The 17,773-nt window shown below is 44.8% G+C and overlaps 1 protein-coding gene across 3 annotated transcripts in view; it reads left to right on the forward strand.

The window, feature by feature from the left end:
• The window catches only part of LOC148030308 (uncharacterized), a 123,020-nt gene that overhangs the window by 74,268 nt on the left and 30,979 nt on the right, over nt 1-17,773 (forward strand). For 2 of the 3 annotated variants that reach the window (XM_087686604.1, XM_087686606.1), the window contains exons 6-7: nt 14-83; nt 12,038-12,129. In XM_087686604.1, the coding sequence (XP_087542730.1) occupies nt 14-83; nt 12,038-12,129 (162 nt within the window). The remainder of the gene's footprint in view (nt 1-13; nt 84-12,037; nt 12,130-17,773) is intronic. The other variant, XM_087686605.1, reaches the window with a different exon arrangement.

Here is a 17,773-nt window from a genome sequence, read left to right on the forward strand (position 1 = left end):
TGGCGTATTGCAGCATTTTTGGGTTGCAGTATCAATGGTATTCTTCTTAGCTGCAACAACATTTACACTTCTAAAGCTGAGTGGTATGTGAGTATATTGGGTCTTGATGGAATTGTCTCTCTGTGATTTCGTTGCAGTATTCAAAATCTTTGTTGCATGCCCTGAAAGCTTTCTAGCATGTACTGGAAGTTCTTAATTTGCGTTGATATGTTTACACCATAGTTCTTACCGTCCAGAATTGGATATTCTTTTTCTGGTTAGGTTGACCCCCTCATCCTTCTCCTTATCCGTCTCCTTCTCTTCTACTTGTCAGAGCAGATGCAGGGAAATGTAGGAACAACAGTGAGAGAAAAAATAACTCAAGCCAAGCATAGAGGGTGAACTAAAATAATTGCTTAAGAGCTTGATCACAGGTAAAAACATGCTTGATTCTGGCAGTCTGTGAGAAATGCCCTCATTTGGACTAGCAGTTTTATCTTTTCTGGTTGAATGTGCTGAGTACGTCTCACAGTCAAGGACATGAGGAAGAAATCTTGGTTCCCAGCCACACAAACTAATAAGTCTTGTGCCTGATAGAAAGGATCATTTGCAATGTCTAATGATCCTTGCCTTAGCACAGAACCATCTTCAATCTTTCTACTTCCCATTGAGGGTGGAGGCTTTGAAAGAAGGCGATTGATTTCAGGACCCCTTGTGAGCTTCATTTAAAATGAGAGTGGAAGTACAAAGGGTTATGAGCTGGATTTCAATTTTCAGATTTTGACTCCTGGGATACAAGAGTTGTGCATTAATAGCCCTTTTGACTCCTGACTAGACCTTTTGGTGATAGTGCTTAAAGCATTTTGAGTGTTGCAAAAGGATTTGGAAGATTAGGGGAGCTTGGGAAAAAGGGAGACAATTCAGTGGGAGATGCTTGCATCCTAAATTTTGAGCACTGCCATGTGGAACCGGATGATCTGGTCACCTGTGCTTCCCAAGAAAAGCTTATCCAGACATCCCCAAATCTTATGTTAAACATCCCGAATAAGTGCACACTGTTTCAAAATTTGTCCCAAATAACTGTACACTGTTTGAAAGTTTGGAATTGTGGTGGTAAAATGGCAAATGCTGTAGAAGGGATCTTATTGATGAGAATGAATATGTGGCAGTACATGTGAATGGTATGATAAAAAACATGATAATAGATAAAATATGCATTTCAATATGAGTGATGTGAGCTAACACCCAACTTGAGCTCCCATTTTCAATACTCTAAAGGACGGAGGAAGATATTTGATGGTTGCCTCTAGTAAATAGTCTAGTGCTAGAAGTCACTCTGTACATATTCCTTTTTTGAGCAGCAGTGCAGCCCCATAGACCTTGCAAAATGTCCATCTCACCACCATCCTTTTGTATTTGGATCGATGACGCAATTAATGGAGTCTGATAAGTACACATGGTAAAGGTTCCAAGCTGATACACACGTTACAGGTTCCAAGCTGATCTTGAAGCGCTCCCCTTTCAAATCCTGATGGTACTTAGCTATTGGTTTTCCACGTTGTTGTATGGTCACACTCAGATGAGTTTCAGTTAGGATAAAACATGCTAACATTTTACACTGTTAAAACCTTCGTTTCAGTAGATGAAACAGAAACAGTTCAGTATAATCATTGGAGCCCCTTTTTAATTTTCTTTTGGGGAGAGGAGTGTTTGGGGGGGATGGGGTTGGCAACTACATTTAAATGAAGAATTTCTCCTTGTCTAAATGGTGCTTGTAAACTAAGAATTGGAGTGCTTCAGAAAAATAAAGGTTTCTTAGTTGTGACACGTCTTCTAGTGACCTTGCATCCCAAGAGGCATGGAAGACACGAGACCAAAAGTATCGCAGCTAGTTACTTGCAAAAAATTGAAAAGGAAAGCAAATCCAATGGCTTATAATTTGTAGGGAGGAGGAACTGATGTGCACTCTAAAGCTTAAGTCTTCTCTCTGAGGGCTGAAATTCAGGCACCAGAGCTGATGGAGACAACAATGCATAGCTTCGGCTGAGGTGTCCTCTGCAAACGGGGTGTGGGCAGCAAGCTGAAACACCTAAAATCTGCAAAAACGAGATTAAGGGCTGAATGGAGGGCAGCATATGTATTTATAGAAAGTTTGGGCCCTCCCAAGTGGGTTTGTACACAAAAACTCTCTAGGATCGCATAAACAAGGTTTCTTCATTAATTAAGCATGTTTTGGGGCTGTTTAAGTAAAGCTAATGCATTATTAGCTCAACACCCCCTCTTAGGCCCAACAATAGTGCCACGAGAATAGAGGCCAGCCAAGCCCTTTCTTGGTTTATCTTTTACCCCAAGGCGTCCCACTCTAAAGCAGCCAGAGTAGCGGACAAAGGGTGCACCTCGGTTGCCCAGTGGCCTATTAAGACTTCAGAGGGAATGATTATCTTACCAAGGGAGCCCAAGTGATTACCCAAGAGAGGTCGGGGCATCGGACAAAGGGTGCACGTTGGCTGCCCAGTGGTCTACCAAGCCCTACAAAGGCGGATGGAATCAACTATGGCCTTTTTTTTGGGTTTTTTATTTTTTTGAGGGCTATTTAGGTTTGATAGATTAAGCATTAAGTGAGGGTTTCAAATCACTTTCGTCCTATTGAGTATCTGTGTCCCAAACAAGAGAGTGATTAGGGATAGTCATACCCAAGACCTTCACAAGACAGGCATACTATTCCTACCATTACTGGGTGTGGATGATGAAGAAAATGACTAAGGGGTGTGTATAGCAAATAGTTCAAGCAAGCAAGACAAGCAAAGCAAGCACGCAAGCTGGGAAAAACTACCTTGGAGACTACCATGTGCAATGCCACGAATATGGTGATCCTAGAGTCGACCACTCCAACGACTGAAAAGGGATAAATGCGCATAGATGCATCTTTACATGAATAGAATGCCAATGCATAGGGTAATGCAAAGGGAGATGTAAGATATCATGCTCATGTAATATGCTATGCAACGGTGCCACTGGGACAGTGCCCTCGCAGGGGAATTGTTCACTTGTCCAAGTGCCATTTTACAATCATGTCATCCTGACAGTTCGGATAAAGTTACAAATGTCCATAATACAACCAAAAGAATAAATGAATGTAATGTCTAAAAAAAACTGTAAGCATCTTCACTGTCACTATCAAGAGTAGAAGCCGCCCCCTCTCAAACTGGAAGAGAAAGTAAGAGGGAAGCACCCTCTCCCTGTCAAGCTGAAGTAGGGGAGGGTGTACCGAAGACGATCCTGGGTAGCAGGTATTGAATAACTACTTGGTTGACTGCTTTGGTCAAGATATCTGCAAAATTATCTGATAATGGCACAAACTCTAGGCAAATAGTGCCTAGCTCAACCTACTCTTGAGAAAAGTGGAAGTGGACTCCTACATGCCATGCCCGTGGTGTGATGATCGGATTGCCCACAAGGGCAATGGCACTCTCGTTGTTGTAGTAGATAACTGTGGGAGAGTCACATGGAAAGTGAAGCGTCGGCAGTAAACTCCTCAGATAGATGGCCTCGGTGGTGCCATTGAAGAGGGCTCAATACTCAGCCTCGGCCGTGGAAGCCGCCACTGTCTCCTGCTTACGGCTAGACCAAGAAATGGGAGCCGTGTCCAAGGTAAAGAGGTAGCTGCCATGGAAACATCGGGTGTTAGGATCTCCTGCCGAATGAGAATTAGTATATCCCTGCAAACATAAACCAGAACCATATGTTAGGCCATAAGAACAAGTACACCGCAAATAAGGCAACACACGAAGATATACAATCCAATGTGACATCCTAGGTGCTGTGAAATACTGACTGAGTATGTTAACTGAGTAAGCTAAATTTGGCTTAGTGTGAATTAACCAAAGAAGTTTTTCTACAACAGAACTATAGGTATGTTCAATGAAGAGCTGTCCTAGGGTATCCTTCGACAAGTGGACTGTAGAATCTAGAGGCGTGGCTACTGGCGGTGCTGGATTCGGAGTGTACTGTTCCACGAGCTGATGTGCGTACTTTTGCTGTGACACAAAAATACAGTCCTAGAAGGTACTACATCCATCTCCAAGAAATAGGACAACAAATGAAGGTGTGCCATCTCAAATGTAGCTTTAAGCTTAACCTTGATTTCCGCTATGGCAACAGAATCTGAGCCTGTGATGAGTAAGTCATCAATGTATAGCAGGATATAGCTAATCCCCTCTGTAGTAGATTGAACATATAAGTTCGGGTCATAAGGGGTAGAATCGTATCCGTGAGTCTGCATGAACTCATCCATCCTATGGAACCAAGACCGCGGCGCTTGCTTCAGCCCATAAAGAGATTTATGCAAGCGGAATACCGTATCCATAGAAATAGGGAATGCCTGTTTCGGGCCTAAGGAACGGATTAACGCGTTCCGGCATGTGTCTACCGGTGAAATCCCCATAGAACGTTCCTGCCCGTTCCCAGCTGTACCAGTAGCCGTTTCCTGTTCCCATAGACTATTCTACGTGCTCCCACCTCTGTCGCCTGTCTCGCTTGGGTTCTACCTGCTTCTGCCTCTCCTACCCGCCTGCTCCCGCCTACCTCGCCTGGCCCTACCTGCTCTTGCTTGGCTCGCCTGGGCCCTACCTACTCCCACCTCTCCTGCTTGCCTAGCCTGCGGTCCCCTGCCTCTCCTACCTGCCTGGCCTGACTCTCTTACCTGCCTGGCCTCTCTCTCTCTCTCTCTCTCTTTTTATATATATATATATATATATATATGCCGTTCCCGTTCCCTAACTTTAGGCGTTCCTTCCGTTTTCGTTTTCCGTTCCTGGTAACTATGATCGTATCCCTAGGGTTTCCTGACGGAAAGCCTAGTGGCTGCTCCACATAGACTTCCTCCTCCAAGAAATCGTTTAGGAAGGCACTCTTGAAGTCCATCTGATGTATCGGCCAACCATGGTGAGTAGCTAGCGTGAGTAGCAACCGAAAAGAAGTCAACCGCGCAGTAGGGGAGAAGGTCTCTTCTTAATCAATGCCATGCTTTTGTCGAAACCCTTGCACGACAAGGCAAGCCTTGTACTTGTCTAAAGTCCCATCAGCTTTTAGCTTGGTTCTAAAAATCCACTTTGTTCCGATGGCTTTCTTGTGGCTTGGATGATCCACCAATGTCTAAGTCTCATTTCGGTTAATACTCTCTAGCTCCTTCTCCATGGCCTCTCGTCATTGAGGGTGTTGAAGAGCTTCCTGCCATGTAGCCAGCTCAGAATGCACTATATAATCAACTGTAAATAGCGACGTAAATGATGCTTGAGGAGCAAGCCGGGCAGATTTTCTAGGTCCCTGTGGAGTGGAATCTAGTGGTAGGATCCCTGTATTCCCTAAGGTTTGCTAGGAGCGGGAAGTAGACCAGGCTCAGTAGGCACGATCTCTGATGATGTGGAAGAAAGAATGGGATTGGAGTCTTTGCAGAGGACTGTACGATAACCCTCTCGTCAAAGACGACATCGCACCTTTCCTTCTTTTCCGTCTACTTCATAAAATCAAAATGAATTTGGTGTTCCTTTTTCTTCATTGCATGGTGCATCATCATCTTCATATTTTCATTTCCAATCATTAAATGATAAAAATGAACAAAATGCATTTGCAGCTTACACACCACATTTTCAAAACCCACCCATTCTACCACATTCCTTCGCTACTTCTCCACTTCCATTCACACCATTTACATTTTCATTTCAGACACCTCATGTCGCACCACACATGACACCGGGGGGTTATGGAAACATAGACACATCCTTTAGGACCTCATCCTTTCCTCAGTCGGGTGGTGTTCCACCTACTTCACACGCATTTTTGGGATCATTGCAGCCTAGGTATCCCCCCTCGTCTCTCCCGAGTGTGGATTTGTTGACTCCAGAGTTTGTGTTGATGGGTTTAGCTAATGGACCTTCTGGTCATACTATTGTTCCCTAGCCTCACTTCGGACAGGGCTTTTGTGTCCGAGTGCCTCCACCTACACCGGCACCTTATGGAAACATTCATGTTCCAGTGCCTCCACCTATACCGGCACCTTATGAAAACATTCATGTTCCAGTGCCTCTGCTTCAATCGGCACTTATTGGACACTCACAGCCATCTTCTACCTACCCATGTCTACCCCCTTCTACCACCTATCAGATATATCCACCTCCACCACCTTATTCCTCACATCCATCTTACCCCACCTACCCGACACCTCATGGTTCTAGCTCATCTTCTGCCAAGCATGCATTTAATGACAAACTCGTTTTAACGGGTCAAACTTTACCACTTGGTCAAACTTGATGAGACATGTCCTTGACTCCCAGAACCTATGGGATCTTGTGCAGGGGTTGGAACCCCAACCCGATCCCGCACTTGTCCCATACGAGGTTGTCCACTCACGGAAGGCTAGAAATCCCTCCGTTATTATCGAGCTGATGCATGGCTTATTGCGTGAGTTTCATTCTCAGCTTCAACATTTTGACTTACGTCTGAGCAATGGGCACACTTGATTGACCGCTATGTGGCTTGGGATAGGACCCGTCGTATTAATCTTGACCATGAGCTCCAGCTTTTGAAAATCACTGACCGGATGACTTGAAAGTCAAGTTGGCTGAGTATCGGCGTCTTCTTGCTGAATTCTCCACTATGGGGACTCCCAAGTCCTCTAACGATCGGGTCACATTGTTCCTAAATAAACTTTCCGGGAAATATTTCAATTTTATGGAAGGTATAGTTTCAAATCCTACCATGCCTACATTCTATGAATTTGAGTACCAGTTGTTGCATTACGCACGGTTGTTCGATCAGTTTCATATGAATTCCTCTTCAAAGGGGACTCTTGTTGCTCATTCTTAGAAAGGACAACAAGGGAAGGGAAAACAAAACCAAATCTCCACTCAAAATCAAAATCAAAATCAAAAGCAAAATCAATGTGAGGAATCACAAGGAACATCCCAATCTCTTAAACTTGGGTGGCATAATGTACCTAAAAAGAATAGGTATTGTCAACATTGTCAAAAGGCTGGCCATTTTGACGACGAGTGTCAATCAAAGGCAAGAGGTACAACACCAAAATCTAAGTCACAGACACCCGCTCCTCAGTTGGGAAAAACCCCTAGCAAGGGAGACAGGGTGATGGCAAGGGGCAGTTTAAAGGTCCGGCTCATACTGCTCCACTGCTCAACTATCTCAGTCGACAACGTTCTGAACTCCAGAGGGCTTATCTGACTGGTTTGCAGAGGCCCATAATTGTCTCCATAGAGACATCAGATGTGAGTCTCGTCCACATCTATGAGTTGCCTCCTGATGAGGTTACCGTAGAGGCCCACTCATCACAACCGAGCACTTCAGCTTCTGTTTGGATTGTGGATAGTGGAGCTACACATTATATGACTCCTATAGTAGACATTTTCCATTCCCAAGTCCTTGCAACCAGACAGGTCCGCGCAGCAAACAACTCCTCGGTCAAGATTCAGGCTCAAGGTTGGGTCAGTTTTTCCACTGACAAGGGATTGGATTTGGCTTTGCTGGACAATGTATATCATGTCCCTCAGCTTGGAGTGAACTTGTTATCTGTTCAGCAGCTTTGCCGGTTGGGGGGAGCAGTCTTCTTTACATCGACCACAATCGAGGTGCTTGACTCTGAGACTTGTTTAGTGATTGCTCGTGGTGAAGCACAGCCTAATGGCCTATACTACATGACAGATTTTTTGACCGAGCCGACAGCTGAGGGATCCGTGTTCCATAGCTTCCAAGCCTTAGCCACATCTCGAGAGCCTACGAACAATGAGCGCCTTTGGCATTTTCGCTTAGGGCATCTTGGTTATGACTCTCTTTATGAGTTGTCACGCCGTGAGATGGTTAAGGGCATTCCACGCCTGAAGCTAGCCCGAGATGTCTATAAAGCATGTCAGCTCGGGAAGCAACACCATATCTGATAGTCTTAGTAGACCTCACATTGTGCTAAGGCACCTCTTAGATTTATTCATGTTGATCTTTGTGGACCGACATCCACTGCCGCCTTGAATGGCGTATTGTACTTCTTTTTGATAGTGGATGATCATTCCGGATACATATGGATGTATTTTCTCAAGCATAAGTCAGATGCTTTCACCTATTTTTTTGCTTGGGTGCTGCCGGTTCATAACCAGATTGGTGGTCATGTCGGTTGTATGAGGATTGATAGCGATGGTGAGTTCATCTCCCATGAGTTTTCTGAGTTTCTACAGAGGCATGGCATCTCCCGCCAGCTCACCTCTACGAACTTCCCTTCTTAGAATGGAGTTGTAGAGCGTAGAAACCGGACAGTCATGGAAATGGCACGCTCTATGCTGTTAGTAGCAGAGCTCCCTGAGTGCCTTTGGTTCGAGGTTGTTAACACTTCGGTATACATCCTCAATTGGTGCCCCACTGCGGCTCTTTCTCAGAAGACCGCGTATGAGGCATTTTTTGGCTCTTGGCCTAACATTTCCCACTTAAGAGTTTTCGGCTGTCGTGCTTACACACACATGCTTGATAACAAGATAGGCTAGCTCACTCCCAGAGCTGATTTCCTTGTTTTTGTGGGATATTCCTTTGAAGCGAAAGTCTATCGTTTGTTTGATCCTCGGACAAACAAGGTGATCGTTAGGCGGGATGTCGTCTTTGACGAGAGGGATATCGTACAGTCCTCGGCATAGGACTCCAATCCGATTCCTTCTTCCACATCATCAGAGATCCTGTCTAGTGAGCCTGGTCTACTTGCTGCTCTTGACATTTCTGCAGATTCTTCCGCTCCCATGCCCCCTCCTCGAGACCCATTACCTCGCTGGTACGAGTAGACCTTGCGGGATTTGGGGATCCTACCACTGGATTCCACTCTAGAGGGACCTAGAAGATTTGTCCGACTTGCTCCTCAGGCATCATTTGCGTCGCTGTTTACAGTTGATTATATAGTGCATTCTGAGCTGGCTACATGGTAGGAGACTCTTCAACACCCTTAATGGCAAGAGGCCATGGAGAAGGAGCTAGAGAGTATTGACCGAAATGAGACTTGAACATTGGTGGATCATCCGAGCCACAAGAAAGTTATTGGAACAAAGTGGATTTTTAGGACCAAGCTAAAAGCTGATGGGACTTTAGACAAGTACAAGGCTTGCCTTGTCATGCAAGGGTTTCGACAGAAGCATGGCGTTGATTATGAAGAAACCTTCTCCCCTATTGCGCGGTTGACTTCCTTTTTGTTGCCATTCACGCTAGCTACTCACCACGGTTGGCCGATACATCAAATGGATGTCAAGAGTGCCTTCGTAAATGGTTTCTTGGAGGAGGAAGTCTATGTGGAGCAACCACCAGACTTTCCTTTAGGAAACCCTAGGGATATGGTATTCCGCTTTCATAAAGCTCTTTATGGGTTGAAGGAAGCGCCGCGGTCTTGGTTCCATAGGATGGATGAGTTTTGCAGACTCACGGATACGATTCTACTGCTTATGACCGGAACTTATATGTTCGATCTACTGCATAGGGGGTTAGCTATATCCTCTGCTATACGTTGATGAATTACTCATCATAGTCTCAGATTTTGTTGAAATAGCGGAAATCAAGGCTAAGCTTAAAGCTACATTTGAGATGACACACCTTGGTTTGTTGTCCTATTTCTTGTAGATGGATATAGTTCCTTTTGGGGGCTGTATTTTTGTGTCACAGCAAAATTACGCATTATAGCTCGTGGAATAGTACACTCCGGATCAGACACGGCCAGTAGCCACGCCTGTAGATCCTACTGTCCACTTGTCGAAGGATACCCTAGGACAACCCTTCGTTGAACATACCTATCGTTCTGTTGTAGGAAAACTTCTTTGGTTATTTCACACTAGGCCAGATTTAGCTTACTCAGTTCTCATACTCAGTCAGTATTTCGCAGTATCTAGGATGTCACATTGGATTGCATGTCTTCGTGTATTGCGTTATTTGGGGTGTACTTATTCTTATGGCCTGAAATCTGGTTCTGGTTTATGTTTGCAGAGATATACTGATTCTCATTGGGCATGAGATCTTGACACCGGCATTTCCATGGCGGCTACCTCTTTACCTTGGGCACGGCTCCCATTTCTTGGTCCAGCCGTAAGGCGAGGACGGTGGCGGCTTCCATGGCCGAGGTTGAGTATCGAGCTCTCTTCGATGGCGCCATCGAGGCCATCTATTTGAGGAGTTTACTGCCGATGCTTCACTTTCCATGTGACTCTCCCATAGTTATCTACTGCGACAACGAGAGTGCCATTGCCCTTGCAGGCAATCCGATCATCACACCACGGACCCGGCATGTGGGAGTCCACTTTCACTTTTCCCAAGAGCAGGTTGAGGTAGGCGCTATTCGCCTAGAGTTTGTGCTATTATCAGATAATTTTTGAAGATATCTTGACCAAAGCGGTCCCAACCAGTTCTTCAGTACGTGCTACCCAGGATCGGCTTCGGTACACCCTCCTCTACTTCTTCAGCTTGACGGGGAGAGGGTGCGTCCCTCTTGCTTTCCCTTTCAGTTTGAGAGGGGGTGGCTTCTACTCTTGATAGTGACAGTGAAGATGCTTACAGTTTTTTTTAGACATTCCATTCATTTATTCTTTTGTATTGTATTATGGACATTTGTAACTTCATCTGCACTGTCAGGATGACATGATTGTAAAATGGCACTTGGGCAAGTGAACAATTCCCTTGTGAGAGCACTGTCCCAGTGGCACTGTGGTATAGCATATTGCATGAGTATGATATCTTACATCTCCCTTTGCATTACCCGATGCATTGGCATTCTGTTCAGGTAAACATGCATGTGTGTGTATTTATCCCTTTTCGGTCGTTTGGAGTGGTCGACTCTAGGATCCACCATATTTGTGGCATTGCACATGGTAGTCTCCAAGGCAGTCTTTCCCAGCTTGCTTGCTTGCTTTGCTTGTCCTGCTTGCTTGACATATTTGCTATACACACACACTTGGCCATTTTTTTCCTCATCCACACCCAGTAATGGTAGAGATAGTATGCTTGTTTTGTGAAGGTCTTGTGGCTAACCATCCCTTATGACTCTCCCGTTTGAGGCACGGATACTCAAAATAGGACGAAAACTGATTTGAAACCCTCACTTAATGCTTGATCTATCAAACCTAAAAAGCCCTCAAAAAAACAAAAAAAAGAAGAAGTCCATAGTTGATTCCATTCGCCTTTGTAGGGCTTGGTAGGCCACTTGGAAGTCGACGTGCACCCTTTGTCCGATGCCCTGTCCTCTCTGGGGTGATCACTTGGGCTCCCTTGGCAAGATAACCATCGGCTTTGTAGTCTTAGTAGGCCACTGGGCAGTCGACGCGCACCCTTTTACCGATGCTTTGACTGCTTTGGGTTGGGATGCCTTGGGATAAAAGATAAACTAAGAAATGGCTTGGCTGGCCTCTATTCTCGTGGCACCATTATTGGGCCTGAGAGGGGGTGTTGAGCTAATAATGCATTAGCTTTACTTAAATATCCCCAAAACATGCTTAATTAATGAAGAAACCTTGTTGTTTTAAAAGAGACGCGATCCTAGGGAGTTTCATTGTCCCATAAGCACAAACCCACTTGGGACGGCCCAAAATTTCTATAAATATGTATGCTGCCCTCCATTCAGCCCTTAATATTGTTTTTGCAGATTTCAGGTGTTTCAACTTGCTGCTCACACCCCGCTTGCGGAGGACATCTTAGCCGAAGCTGTCCATTGCTGTCTCCATTAGTTGATGCTTGATTGTCAACGCTCTTCACGTAGTTTGGAGTTGATTCCAACTAGGCAAATGCTGTACTTGTGCAGACCTAATGCCGTACAGCCTACCAGGTCATCACAGTCCTGTAGTATGCGTTTTTAGGTTTTCTCTCTCTTGCAAGCTGTCCTACCTGCGGATTTACTATTTCTCTCTCTTGCAAGCTGTCCTGCGTGTGTTTTTAGTCTTTCTCTAGCTTGCTGCCTGTGTTTTTAGTGTTTCTCTCTTCTCATTAGTGTTTGCATCAGATCCAGCTTCTCACTGTTGAATTTGTTGATGTTCGACACCTGGAGGCTGGCTTGTTGTGATTCGGGATCTGTTCAGAGTACGACACACTCTCCAACTAATTACCCATGTTCTGATCCTTGAGATATATGAGTTTGAGGTACAATATTCATTCATTGCATAGTGTGTTTGTTGCATGAGCATCGTATATTTAGTGGTCATATCACTTCATTCTTTCATTGTGTTCATTGTCTCTGAGTTAGCCTAACCCTAACTTTGTTCTTTTATAAGTCTGTGCTTTGTTGTACACTTTCTGTTTATGTTTCTGTGTTAGGGTATTTCTTTAGAGCTTCACCAAGGGGTTGTTTGACTGTGGTAGAGGTTAGGACCAACCCCAGATGGGAGAGGTCTCTCCTTAGAGAACCCTTTGGTAGGAGTAGGTGAGGGTGCCAAGGGAGCTCTGGCTAGTAAACCTCTTATACTTCTAGGAGTCGTCCAACGCTTGCGTGCTGACCTAGGATGGACTTTCTGGAAGGCCTTGATGCTAGGTAAGGGCGGATTGGTGGATTGTGTGCTTGAGATTGGATATGAGTCTCGGATTAAGGGGTGGAATGCCAGGTTGGCATTGTGTCTTGGAGAAGGCATGAAATGAATACATTGTTTTTGCAACTACTTTCAAAGGATTGTTTGACATTGTCTTTGTGTCAATGACCATAAATTATGTGAAGAAACCAATGTTTAATGGTTATTTAAGGAAGCTGTCTTTGCATGTCAAGCATAAATGTGTTAGGATAATATGATAACTTAAAATACACCCGAGGAAAGGAAGAGGGTGAGATCCCCGATTGATGTGTCCTTTAGATGGGTGGTCTCGGTGAATTGAGAGTTTTTCTTCAAGGCGCTAGATATAGGAAGTTGTCAAATGTGTGACTGTCTAGTGTGTTGTCTTAGACCTAATCAATGCCATTTTAAGGGAATGGAGTTGAGACTATGCCCTACTAGTAGAGGGGTCAACAAGTATCGCTCTTGCTCATTTCTCACTCACTATGAACCAAGTGTGACATTTGTTTGCTTTGGTTTGAGTTGACTTGCGAATGCAGTGGCTCAAAGACCGACGGTAGTTAAGCTAATGACCTTAGTGCCGAATTAAAAACCCAGATTTAGGTTGATTCTTATGGGTTATAGCCAGAACCTTCCATTGCGAAGTGGTTTCAAGAGAGCTTAGGTAGCAAAACGTGTGTTATTCTAAGGAGTACTGGGCGGCATTGCTTATGAAAAGTCTGTGGATGGACCACTAAATCTTGCTGCTGAGGGCTCCTGAGTTGGACATGTTATAGCATGATCTTGTATAATGTTTTGCATTGCTATATCAGCCCTTGATCCAGAAGTAGACCATCCTATCCACTCATTACTTACCACCAATTGCTTTAGGGATAAGCTCACATTCTCAAGTCTCTTCATCATGAGAAAGCTTTAGTCAAAGCGTATCTTAGAGTACTTATGGAGATCTCTTAAGGTGATTTGTTGCAAAACTCACTAAGAATGAACTAATGTCTTTGGATGAAATTGATTATGTCCTTGCCCTTTTGGATAAAGAGATCAATCCATGATAAGTTACTAATGTCTTTCAGCAAAGTGCTCAAAGAATGAGCAAATCATAGACTGAATGTGATGTGCGGGTATCTCTCCTCAAGTTTCATACTTGCTGTCCTATTTGTTGCCTCACCATCAACAATAAGCTGGATCACGTTTTCAGCCCCAACCTTTTCAATACCTTCAGCCCATTTCTTCACAAGTTGATTTGCGCTTTTTCTTGTACTTGAGGCATCATGTGAGGAAATATATTGCATATATCCTTGAGAATAAATAACCATTCCATGGATGGACCGTTTTTGAGTATCACTGCATCCATTCGCTATCAAAGAGACACCATTCTTCACACAACTTTCTTGCACAGTTGCCAAAGCACATTCAATTGCATCATTTTCCTTGTGCAACAAAGTGGTATGTAGTGTCTCATATGATGGAGGCTTATAGGTTGGACTATACTTTGCAATCTCTTGGACCATCTCAAGGAAGCAAGGAGATCTTATAACAATCATGGTAGAGAAACCTTGCCATAGTTGCATCCACCTTCTCTTTTTTACGAGGATCCCAAGTTGTTCCCAAGGTTTGTTTCTTGTTGCATTTTCCATGATGTGACTGTGAGAATGTAAAAGCTCCAAGTCCCCCATGCATGGCTCCATTACCCATGACTCCATTATCAGCTTGTTCACTAAAAAAAGAGGCTTCAATTTGCTTTTTCCTTGTACATGCTTTGTCTTCTTCACTTAGGTACTTTGCGGAGATGTGCCTTTGCATCTCAGGTGTGGTGTTTGGGAAAAAATTTATTTGGGCTCCGATGTCAACATGGCACAAGTATTCCTTCGCATGATTGGATCCCTCTGTTTTCTATTGCTCATACATTTTGCATTTCCATTTCTTTGCATCTTCCTTTAATGCATAATTGTCCAGAGCACTATAATTAGTAAAAGAAAAGGTTGAGGGTTGTTTTTGATAATAGAGAGAGTTGTAGCTAGTAAAAACTAACGCTCTCAGCGTGTTTTGAGAGAGAGAGAGAGAGAGAGAGAGAGAGAGAGAGAGAGAGAGAGAGAGATCTATTAACATCTCTAAAAGGCAAGAGTGGCCTATGAGACCATAACCAATACAACTAGTATCATAATCTCTCATCAGAGAAGAAGAGATAAAATTTATGTGTAGGTCTACGTGGTAGATTGGAATGAGAAGTATGGAAACTGAAAAATTTGGAAAAACCAAGTTTAAAAAGATTAAAAAGAGTGTAGAGTATCTCCCCGTGAGTCTATTGAATGCACCAAGACTATGCAAACTACCTCCAACTGAGTCGGCGCACCAATCTACCTCTGTAATGAGCAATCATGATGTGAATGTGATGCATATGGGCATGCCTATGTTGCCGAGTAGGTACTCTAGGGCTTCTTGCTCTGCGAAACGCTGTAGCTTTGTTAACTGTGATGCCACTTGATGCTGTACCTCGACAACGCCTATCAGTAGTAGGAGATGTAGTGTTTGGGGTGGTAGCAGGTGGGGGTTCAGCTACGGTCAAGAAGTCTGTAACTGCTCTTTGGAGAGGCGAATGACGATGGGGTCGCCTCCTATCCGATAACAATAATGCTCTGCGTCATCGGAACTCCAATAAGAAAAGACCCAAACATCTTTGGTCCTCATAGTTCATTAGCCGTCTTAGTCGTCCAAAGCCCTCCTTGAAGACGCAATGATAGCAGCCTCGAATGTCATAGTATTCAGTACATCTACAAATGTAGTGCTCATCCGTTTCCGACTCCCATCCACAATGTTGGCACATCCTCTCATTGGCTGCAATATGGCTTCATCGACGTGTCTCAATCATTAGGTGATGCGATGAGGTGCGAATCTCTCTGTGTGGCTCCCTTTGGGTGAGGTGACCTCTTGTCTCGTAGTTGTCAAAAGATGACGTACCAACGAGGCAGTAGGGTTTGCAGGGAGGAACACAGAGCGAACTCGGCAGACATGGAGAAGAGAAGGAAAGAGAGAAGAAACTCTGATGAATGGAATGATAAAGTTCTGAATCATGGAGTGAATGTGATACAAGGGAACAAGGGTGTTGTAGCACAAGGAAGGTGATGAAGACAGCCACGAACCACGAACCACAATGTCCTCCTGAAGGGGGTGTGATGGCAGTGGAGAGGCTGGAGAGAAGAGGTGACGGATTGAATGAATCAGCCGTGAGGAATGAATGAGAGAGTGGCCTATAAATAGGCACAGTTAGTCTAGGATGGCGCCCCTTGTTGGGGTTGCAAATCCTAAATGCAAACCTTAAATGCAAAACATAGAAATGCAAAAAACCCAAACTGCAGGTAAAGGGTGAAGGGTTTCTCAACACCCCCTCTCAGGCCCAAAAAGGGAAAAAAGAGGAGTGAGGTGGAGATGGAATGCTACATGCTGAAGAATGCTCATGCAGTAGGTGCCACTTGGACAGTGTTCCTCGTGGGGAAATTTTTCACTTGCCCAAGCGCCCTAGTACAAAGATGATGAGAATATGCAATGCATAGGAGGAATGTCAGACTTTGTGTAGTGATGAGAACCATAAGGATATGCCGGTACTCGATCTCAGGAGGTGGCTCCATGCTGACCAAGTGACCAAGGCAAGAAGAGAAGAGGAGAAAGAAGATATAGAGGATCCCTAAGATCCAAGATTTCCACCAGAAAGGGAACTTGCAGTAAAGAACAGTAGGCAGGGTGAATTGGAGAACCCGAAACTCAACCTTGGGAGAGAAGCCACTAGCTCCATGCATCTATGCTGGAAGGAATACGAAGGCCTCGTCACCAAGTCGTGGCCAAACCTTCGAGGTCTTCATCTAGGTAGTACCTGAAGATCCTGGGTATTAGTAGAAGAGATGATTGGTTGAAGACAGCCACCCCAAGAAAGTAAAGGATGGGTGAGAACCTTCATGTGGAGTAGGTTCCCCCTTTGAGGTGGGAGGTGGAGGGGCTCCCATTGAAGTCGAAGAAGTAAATGCCCCCTTTGAAAGCAAAGAAATAACATCCCTTTCTGAATCCCCCTTTGAAGTAGATAGGGAATCCAAAAACTATGGATCACGGTTCGAAATGCCTGATGACGAAAGAAGTGTTGTTGGTCGTGCCGAAGAAGGTATCTAGGGTGTTGAAGAGCTCACAAAGGTAGCCTCTCGAACCTAAGTAGTCGAGGGTGGGGCTCCAAATGAGCAAGAGGTGGGGGACAGTCGCTATCTGTCAGCGGAGCAGTCTAGGTAGTCGAAGAAGAGGAAGGAGTTGAGCAGCCACTATCTCTCGAAGGAGCGGACTGATGAGGAGATGTTATCAAACAATTGCTATCTCTCGATGGAGCGGACTGCAGATCCGTAGGTCGTGGAAGCCACTGTACCTGAAAATAAATGGGAGAAGATTGCCGTTGGCATTGTGACGATTTCCATGAGGTTGTAGTACCAATCGATCCTCCATGTGCTCGAAAGGACTTAGTGTACATCGGATGTATCTTACTCTGATAGCTGATGCAGAATGTTATCTGTGGCGTAGAAAGGAGAGGTGGCACAAGGAGTGTCTGGTGGAAGACACATATACTCCGGGGGGGTAGGGAGCAAAGGTCAAAGTCGGCAAGCATCGGTAGTGTGTCTGGTGATGCCATAGTAGGAGCACCCAGTAGTCTGGTCACCTGTTGGTAAAGAAGCCATGGATATGAGTGTGCCTTGCTGAAGAAGGAAGAGGTCAGCCGCCATGAACCATGAACCACAATGTCCTTCTCAAGGGGTGTGAGGGCAATGTGAAGCACGAACTGCAATGTCCGCGTCAAGGGGTGGGAGGGTAGTTTGGAAGGGTTGGAAGTGAGTTACCAGTGGGAGGAGGATGTGACCAGTAGTAAGAGGTTGCAACCAGTTGGAAAACGCAGGTGAGGAGAGAAAGACTAAAAACGCAGGTGAGGAGAGAGAAATACTTAAAACGTAGGCTGGAGGAGAGAGAAAGTCTAAAAACGCAGGAAAAAAACTAGGAGTAGCAGTCAGCATGCTAAAATCAGCTCTGAACAGAGTGTGATAGGTTGGAAACAGGTGCCAGACTGTTGTAGACAGCAATGGCCAACTTGGACCGCTATGTTCTCTATGCGTCCGGGGTGTGGGCAACAAGCTGAAATACCTGAAATCTGCAAAAACGAGATTATTTTCTGAATGGAGAGTGATCAGCAACAGTCGCTCTGCTGTAAATAGCTGCAAACT

This window comes from Lygodium microphyllum, chromosome 10, assembly GCF_053477565.2.
Source record: "Lygodium microphyllum isolate KBCC chromosome 10, Lygodium_microphyllum_v1.1.10, whole genome shotgun sequence".
Lineage (NCBI taxonomy): Eukaryota > Viridiplantae > Streptophyta > Polypodiopsida > Schizaeales > Lygodiaceae > Lygodium > Lygodium microphyllum.